Source organism: Ahaetulla prasina, chromosome 1 (assembly GCF_028640845.1).
Source record: "Ahaetulla prasina isolate Xishuangbanna chromosome 1, ASM2864084v1, whole genome shotgun sequence".
Lineage (NCBI taxonomy): Eukaryota > Metazoa > Chordata > Lepidosauria > Squamata > Colubridae > Ahaetulla > Ahaetulla prasina.
Window position 1 is genome coordinate 347098775 of NC_080539.1, and position 9502 is coordinate 347108276.

Consider the following 9502-nt stretch of genomic DNA (forward strand, 5'->3'; position numbering starts at 1 on the left):
CTGCAGAAGTTGTAAATGCTCCAACACTGGAAGTTTTTAAGAAGAGATTGGATAACCATTTGTCTGAAGTGGTGTAGGGTTTCCTGCCTAAGCAGGGGGTTGGACTAGAAGACCTCCAAGGTCCCTTCCAACTCTGTTACTGTATTCTATTCTATACATAAGTTACTGAGAGAGATTTTATGATGGAGATGATCATCAAGTCAACAAACAAATAAATATGAACCCAAATATTAAGGACATCAAAATGCATTTTCTGAGTGCTTCCTTTCTGAAACAAGTTGGATAGTTTCCAGTGAGAAGACTTTGGTTGTGTCTGATGTCTGTTTATTTTTATTTGGTGTCAAATGAAAATCTTTCCTCCTTCCCTTTTAATAGAACTTACCACACATTTAGAATTTGTGAGATTTGTTATAGTGCTAAATGAGATAGCTACTAAAGAGAAGTGGCTGTATTACCATGTTTTCACTACATTTATTTTGGATTTTGCAGCAAGTTGTATATTTAGGTTAGATATTGTGGGCATGAGTGTTTTTTTGTTTAGTAGATCGGCCTTTAATTTTCATTAATAATTAATTTACAAGTATTTTAAATGATTTCCTTCTGATCTTGTGGGTCGTTTCCTGAACCCTTCTAACAAGCTGTGTTACTGTAGATTATATTAATTTAACTTTTTCTCCTCTGCTTATTTATAGATTTACGAGATGAAGAAAGCAAACTTAAAGTAGGCATAGAGCAATCATTAAGGGAAATTAAGAGACTTGAAAGGCAAAAGGTAAGTAGGTATAATATGTGCTTCTTACATTATGTTACTTTCTATTTGTATGTGACCATCGTTTGATGGCTAACGGTTCCACTTAGACCTTTCGTTTTTTAAAATAATTTTCATTAGTCAAAGTATTACAAAAGAAAAATGAAAAGTACAGAAAGAGAAAAATGAGAAGACAATATGAAGTGGAAAAAAAGAATATTTAAAGAAGTGCATTCCAATCTTCTGTTCAATAAATTTAAGCATAATTAGTATTTATTTACTACAATAAGTAGGTAGAATAATAATAAACTTGCTGCTGGTATTACCTTTCTTTTCAGTGGATATTTTTATTATTATTTGTTTTATTCTTCAATATTCTAATTTGGTGTGCTTTCTTGCTTTTGAAAATAAAGCTTCCAAAAATATAAATAAAAACCACCTAGTAATGTTTCAATTTTTTCTTCCTTCTCCCAAGCATTCATCAGTCAGTACGAGTTTTTAAAAGATTTATGATACAAATATTTTTGTAAATGTTATGAAATCTTAGGGCCAGAATTTGTCCGACTTTTATTCTTAGCACTCTTTCCTTTGTATCATGTTCCTAAGATTATAACTACATAAGATGCATCAATATTTGCCAACAGGAAACTGCGAAGACAGAACTCAAGAGGAACAGAGATGTAGCATTTGAGCAACTGACAAGTTTAACATATTCGATTAAGTTTATTGAGAGAGACAACTATGAAATAGATAGAATGCTCTTCATTTTGAATGGCGAGAATGCCCGGTTAAGAGCTGTGAGTATTTTGAGAAAGGAATAGTTTTGCATGTCAACTTTTGGCAATCTGGCAAGACACTAACAATTCTGGAATGGCTATAAACAGCAGGAAGACACTGTAAAAATGCCATTTTGTGCCCATTGCTACTTTTCAATAGTTTGAATTATATAAGAAAAAAATGTATTTTGCATGGGGTTGCCAAACTAGAAATATTGGCTAAAATGACATTATGATGTTATGACACTTGATTATCTATACTCTTTGTTTCCAAGTAAATTAATTCTACAATACATGAGTTTTAAAAAATGTCAGGGGATCTTAATTATTTGTTTAGTATTTCATAGAACAATGTTTACTTTTGGGAATCTTTTGAATCAGATTTCTAAAAATTACTGATGTAAACCTTGGAATTCTGCAGGGACTGCTTGTTAGATGGGATGGGAGGAACAGTTTCTTTATCAGAAGAGGGGGCATGGATTCCATATGATTTGCAGCCTAGTTTGCCCAAGTGGTATATAGACAGACCAGGATTAGAAGGAAGATATTGCGATTGCTATCAGTTCCACTCCAACTTTCTTCTGCAGTTCACTGGTTTTGTTTGAATAATCCATTAAAAACTGTGCCCATCCCCTATGGAGAAGTAAAGCATATTCTTTGGTTATAATTATTTAATAATCTGGTTTGAAGGTTACAGGAAGGGTCTGGAAAAAACAGAAAATGCAGACATCCACCCGAGATGTATTTAGATTGATAAAAGAAGAGTAAAATGGAACTGTCTCTTATAATAATGGAATGAAAGCATAGGATAATTGAGAGGTTTTAAGATTAAAGAAAAAAAAGATGTTTGGTAGGCAATCTTTGGAAAAATGGGAAGCGGTGTGAAAGTAACCCAAGAGAGTGTGAAGGGCCCCTCCAGCAGTCATTTAACATAACATAACATAACATCAGAGTTGGAAGGGACCTTGGAGGCCTTCTAGTCCAACCCCCTGCCCAGGCAGGAAACCCTACACCATCTCAGTCAGATGGTTATCCAACATTTTCTTAAAAATTTCCAGTGTTGGAGCATTCACAACTTCTGAAGGCAAGTCGTTCCACTTATTAATTGTTCTAACTGTCAGGAAATTTCTCCTTAGTTCTAAGTTGCTTCTTTCCTTGATCAGTTTCCACCCATTGCTTCTTGTTCTACCCTCAGGTGCTCTGGAGAACAGCCCAACTCCCACTTCTCTGTGGCAGCCCCTGAGATATTGGAACACTGCTATCATGTCTCCCCTAGTCCTTCTTTTTGTTAAACTAGACATACCCAGTTCCTGCAACCGTTCTTCATATGTTTTATTCTTCAATATTCTAATTTGGTGTGCTTTCTTGCTTTTGAAAATAAAGCTTCCAAAAATATAAATAAAAACCACCTAGTAATGTTTCAATTTTTTCTTCCTTCTCCCAAGCATTCATCAGTCAGTACGAGTTTTTAAAAGATTTATGATACAAATATTTTTGTAAATGTTATGAAATCTTAGGGCCAGAATTTGTCCGACTTTTATTCTTAGCACTCTTTCCTTTGTATCATGTTCCTAAGATTATAACTACATAAGATGCATCAATATTTGCCAACAGGAAACTGCGAAGACAGAACTCAAGAGGAACAGAGATGTAGCATTTGAGCAACTGACAAGTTTAACATATTCGATTAAGTTTATTGAGAGAGACAACTATGAAATAGATAGAATGCTCTTCATTTTGAATGGCGAGAATGCCCGGTTAAGAGCTGTGAGTATTTTGAGAAAGGAATAGTTTTGCATGTCAACTTTTGGCAATCTGGCAAGACACTAACAATTCTGGAATGGCTATAAACAGCAGGAAGACACTGTAAAAATGCCATTTTGTGCCCATTGCTACTTTTCAATAGTTTGAATTATATAAGAAAAAAATGTATTTTGCATGGGGTTGCCAAACTAGAAATATTGGCTAAAATGACATTATGATGTTATGACACTTGATTAGCTATACTCTTTGTTTCCAAGTAAATTAATTCTACAATACATGAGTTTTAAAAAATGTCAGGGGATCTTAATTATTTGTTTAGTATTTCATAGAACAATGTTTACTTTTGGGAATCTTTTGAATCAGATTTCTAAAAATTACTGATGTGTAAACCTTGGAATTCTGCAGGGACTGCTTGTTAGATGGGATGGGAGGAACAGTTTCTTTATCAGAAGAGGGGGCATGGATTCCATATGATTTGCAGCCTAGTTTGCCCAAGTGGTATATAGACAGACCAGGATTAGAAGGAAGATATTGCGATTGCTATCAGTTCCACTCCAACTTTCTTCTGCAGTTCACTGGTTTTGTTTGAATAATCCATTAAAAACTGTGCCCATCCCCTATGGAGAAGTAAAGCATATTCTTTGGTTATAATTATTTAATAATCTGGTTTGAAGGTTACAGGAAGGGTCTGGAAAAAACAGAAAATGCAGACATCCACCCGAGATGTATTTAGATTGATAAAAGAAGAGTAAAATGGAACTGTCTCTTATAATAATGGAATGAAAGCATAGGATAATTGAGAGGTTTTAAGATTAAAGAAAAAAAAGATGTTTGGTAGGCAATCTTTGGAAAAATGGGAAGCGGTGTGAAAGTAACCCAAGAGAGTGTGAAGGGCCCCTCCAGCAGTCATTTAACATAACATAACATAACATCAGAGTTGGAAGGGACCTTGGAGGCCTTCTAGTCCAACCCCCTGCCCAGGCAGGAAACCCTACACCATCTCAGTCAGATGGTTATCCAACATTTTCTTAAAAATTTCCAGTGTTGGAGCATTCACAACTTCTGAAGGCAAGTCGTTCCACTTATTAATTGTTCTAACTGTCAGGAAATTTCTCCTTAGTTCTAAGTTGCTTCTTTCCTTGATCAGTTCCACCCATTGCTTCTTGTTCTACCTCAGGTGCTTTGGAGAACAGCCCAACTCCCACTTCTCTGTGGCAGCCCTGAGATATTGGAACACTGCTATCATGTCTCCCTAGTCCTTCTTTTTGTTAAACTAGACATACCCAGTTCCTGCAACCGTTCTTCATATGTTTTATCCTCCAGTCCCTAATCATCTTTGTTGCTCTTCTCTGCACTCTTTCTAGAGTCTCAACATCTTTTTACATCGTGGCGACCAAAACTGGATGCAATATTCCAAGTGTGGCCTTACCAAGGCATTATAAAGTGGTACTAACACTTCACGTGATCTTGATTCTATCCTCTGTTTATGCAGCCCAGAACTGTGTTGGCTTTTTAACAGCTGCTGCACACTGCTGGCTCATATCTAGATGGTTATCCACTAGGACTCCAAGATCCCTCTCACAGGTACTACTATTGAGCAAGGTACCACATATACGGTACTGGTGCATTTTGTTTTTGGCCTAAATGTAGAACCTTACTTTTTCACTGTTGAATTTCATTTTGTTAGATAGCGCCCAATGTTCAAGTCTGTCAAGATCTTTCTGTAACTTGAGCCTATCTTCTGGAGTGTTGGCTATTCCTGCCAGCTTGGTGTCATCTGCAAATTTGATGAGTTCCCCATCTATCCCTCGTCCAAGTCATTGATGAAGATGTTGAAGAGTACTGGGCCTAAAACAGAGCCTTGGGGTACTCCACTGCATACTTCCTCCATGTGGATGTAGTTCCGTTGAGGACTACACGTTGAGTGCGGTTGGTCAGCCAGTTCTGAATCCATCTGGTGGTGGTGCTGTCTAACCCACATTTTCTACTTTATCTAGTAGTAGGTTATGGTCTACTTTATCAAATGCTTTACTGAAGTCCAAGTAAATTATATCAACAGCATTCCTCTGGTCTACTAATTTTGTCATTTTGTCAAAGAATGCGATAAGATTAGTCTGGCATGATCTGTTTTTGACAAACCCATGTTGGCTTTTGGTTATTACTTTGTTTGCTTCTAGGTGTTCGGTGATTCGTTGCTTGATTATCTTTTCCAGAATCTTCCCCGGTATTGAGGTCAGACTGATAGGTCTGTAGTTTCCTGGATCTGTTTTTTCCTTTTTGAAGATGGGAACTACATCAGCTCTTTTCCAGTCCTCTGGCAACTCCTCTGTGCTCCAGGATCTTTGAAAGATATAGTTCAGTGGTTCTGAAATCACGTCTGCCAGTTCCTTCAGAACCTTGGGGTGTAATCCATCCGGTCCTGGTGATTTGAACTCGTCTAGGGTAGACAGGTGTTCACTTACCATTTTCTTCCCTATTTTAACTTGTGTTTCTAATCTGTTTTTTGTAGTGCTGTTTTTGATAGGTTGGATTGGTTTTTCCTTTTGTGTAAAGACAGATGCAAAATATGAGTTAAGTAGATCTGCTTTCTCCCTGTTGCTTGTCATCTTCTTGCCACTTTCTCCCAGCAATGGGCCAATTGTTTCCTTGACTTTTTTCTTGTTTTTAACATGTTGGAAGAAGCTTTTTATTATTTTTACTTTTGTCGCTAGCCTTTGTTCATTGTGAGCCTTAGCTTTCCTCACTTCATCTTTACAGGCTCGGCTATTTGCTGATATTCTGCCTTAGTTATTTGCCCTCTTTCCACTTTTTATATTTGTCCTTTTTGTCTTTCAATTTGTCAGATAGTTCTTTATGCATCCATGCTGGTTTCTTTTGTGATCTACTATTTTTCTTCTTCATTGGTATTGTGTTAGACTGTGCTTTTATAATCTCACTTTTCAAAATTTCCCAAGCTTCTTGAGTTGTTTTCCCCCTGAGGATTCTCATCCATTGAATCCTTCTCAAGATCTCTCTAAGTTTATTGAAATTAGCTCTCTTAAAGTCCAAGACTCTAGTTTGACTTTGTTCTACTACTTGTATTTGCTTAATGTTGAATTCCAATATTGCGTGGTCACTTGCCCCAAGGTTCCTGTAGCTTCAACACCTTCTATCATTTCATCTCTGTTAGTGAGAATTAAGTCCAATATGGCTGATCCTTGTCGCCTTCTCTATTTTTGGGAAACAAAGTTGTCTGCTAGGTTTGTTAGGAACCTGTTGGATCTTCCACTTGGTGCAGAGTTTGTTTCCCAGTTGATGTCAGGGTAGTTAAAATCCCCATTACTACTGTGATGTGCTTCCTACATACCTTAGTTAGCTGACTAGCAAAAAGTTCATCTACTTCCTCTGTTTGGTTGGGTGGCCTATAGTATAGACCTATGGCAATATCGTTTTTCACCCCTTTTATATTGACCCAAATACATTCAAGATGATTTTCATCATTGTTGTGCTCTATTTCTGTAGAGATGTAGTTATTTCTTATATATAGTGCAACTCCACCTCCTCTTTTATTTGGTCTATTTCTTTTAAATAATTTATATCCCTCTAGCTGTATGTTCCATTTGTCAGTTTCATCCCACCAAGTTTCCGTAATGGCAACAATATCATATCTACCCTCATTTACTTGGATTTCTAATTCACCCTGTTTATTCCTCATACTCTGTGCATTGGTGTATAGACAACAACATTTTGATGATCAAATTATGTTGTTTTATGAAGTTGTAATCCATCTAGAAGTGGGTGGCATATAAATTTAATAATATAAAATTATAGTTTTAAGAACAGATGTTAGATTTGTTGTTGGCAGCACCCAGCTAGTCTTGGTTGATCTCAGAGAAGAGATCTAAAAAAAAAAAGCTTGGCCTTCATTGGATAATTAGATTATACTGGAAAGTCAAAAAAAACATTTGGAAGAAGGCAGTGGCAAGCCACCTCTAAATTATTGCCAATAAAACATACCCAGTGCGGATAGTTGCCAATAATTGAGTTTGGCTTGAGATCTTTTTAATCTGATTTGCTTGCTTGCTTTCTTCAACCATCTCTAATTCTTATTCACGACACAACATATATTTTTAAATTTAAAGCTGCAGGATAGATGTTCAGTTTTGGATTTTAGAAAAACTAATATAGTGAAATCTCCAGCGAGATTGGGGGGAGGAGTGAAGAGACTGTCAAGTTTAGAGACCTTGCATAGCAGGAAGTGACACAGACCTGACTAGAATCCCTGAAACCCTTATCTGACTGTTCCTAAGAGAATAGTCAGTCTGGCAAGTTTAATGTCAGGTGCAAGGAACCAGAGCAGTTCTGTGAACACATCAGAATATATATTTTTATTCTTGCTTGACTATTTACAAGAATCTCATTAGGCTGACTGCATCAATGTAGTCATGAATGTTTTATTTGGCTATTTCTTTACAGGGCATTGCATATCTCAAGGAAGATATCTCTACAATAGATGAGGATGCAAAGACCTATCAGTTAAAGAGACAACAAATCCAGCAATGTAAAAAAGTTCTTTATGGTGAGTGTTATGTGGCAGGAATTTCCACTCCAGCTGAAATGATTTTTTTTGTAAAAATGAACTAAAAATAGGGACATATATGTGGCTTTCCTCAGAAAATGTTAGGATATGGCTTCATGACAGTGGTGAAATTCAGATTTTTTACTACCGGTTCTGTGGGCATGGCTTGGTGGGCGTGGTGTGAGTGTGGTGTGGCTTGGTGGACATGGCAGGGGAAAGATACTGCAATATCTCCATTCCCTCCCCATTCTAGGGGAAGGATATTGCAAAATCTCCATTCCCACCTCACTCTGGGGCCAGCCAGAGATGGTATTTGTCAGTTCTCCAAGCTACTCAAAATTTCCGCTACCTGTTTTCCAGAACCTGTCAGATCCTGCTAGGTTTCACCCCTGCTTCATGGCCATTTTTCCTAAATTTAATAGAGGTTCAGCTCTGTAGCCATATAACTTTAGCCGAAGGGGAAATGGACACACTGCATACAGGACTGGTAGCAGATGATTGCCATTGCCGTGGCATTCCTTTTTCTTTTCTTTCTGAGATATGATGGTTCCTTAATGGATATCTTGGATTAACACAAAGAAATGTAGAATGCAGTGTCCCACAGAAGAAACTTAATGCAGGGGCTATATACACATATGCAATTGTTGGGAAAGTTCCCAATTAAAAACCTAAGGAAAGGTTTCATTATTAAGAGCCAAACAAGAGTATTTGATCCTGGACTGATTGATTTGTGGTAAAAAAGAAACCATTGTAGTAAATTACAATAACAGACTATTAACAGAGGGCCATGAACTTTAACTGCTGTTGTTTAATCTGTTAACTTTTTTTTATTTCATATATGTAGAATCTTATAAATTTTGGACCTGCTTAAAAGAGGGAAAGCTATTATTGCTGCCTTAGATTTGTCAGTGTTCAACTAGAGGGAATAATATGTGTTTTGTTTTTTTTCCTTTTTAATTCAAATTTTTAATGTTTAGTTTAGTTTTCTTTTGTCTCTGTTAAATTGTTTTTTTTCTTTTATATTTTAATATTTTGAATAAAATAAAATAAGATGTCTTCCTACAGACTCTGATATCATTTAAGAAACACAGCTTAATTTGCTTTTTAGATATTCTGGATGTCATACACATTTAATAAATGTGGTTTACAATGTCATTTAATATGTTATCACATATTTAAACATGGTATTTACTAATTTTAAAATATATATTGTCATCTATGTTTATTTTTACTATAAAATTCTTGTTTTAGAACTGTTTGTCAAGAAATGGACAAAGGATGATTATCTACAAAAGGTATATTATATTACCTGGAGGCGGTGGGGGTTTGGATAGGGTACAATTTATGGTTAACATCCATAAATTCAGACATTGGTTAATATCAGACTTTATGGATGGCAACCAGGAGGATGTGATATATAATCCTAGTTAGATTAAAATGCACAATCCCATTACTGTGGTACTTCATGTATTTAGTAACTTCAAGGATGCAAAATAATTTATATTAAAAAAGAGAAATAAGAGTCATAGTTCCGTTCAAATGGCAACCTTTCACACAATTAAAAATAAATGTCTAGTTGATGATAACTAGCATAAACTAGGGCTAGAATACCATTTGAATGGAGAAAAAAAACCATTAAAATTTAGTTCTGCCAAT

The 9502-nt window shown here is 36.0% G+C and overlaps 1 protein-coding gene across 1 annotated transcript in view; it reads left to right on the plus strand.

The window, feature by feature from the left end:
- The window catches only part of LOC131187914 (coiled-coil domain-containing protein 175-like), a 56103-nt gene that overhangs the window by 44738 nt on the left and 1863 nt on the right, over positions 1-9502 (plus strand). The window contains exons 15-19 of the mRNA XM_058162708.1: positions 693-772; positions 1393-1545; positions 3139-3291; positions 7744-7846; positions 9098-9141. Coding sequence (XP_058018691.1) covers positions 693-772; positions 1393-1545; positions 3139-3291; positions 7744-7846; positions 9098-9141 — 533 coding nt within the window. The remainder of the gene's footprint in view (positions 1-692; positions 773-1392; positions 1546-3138; positions 3292-7743; positions 7847-9097; positions 9142-9502) is intronic.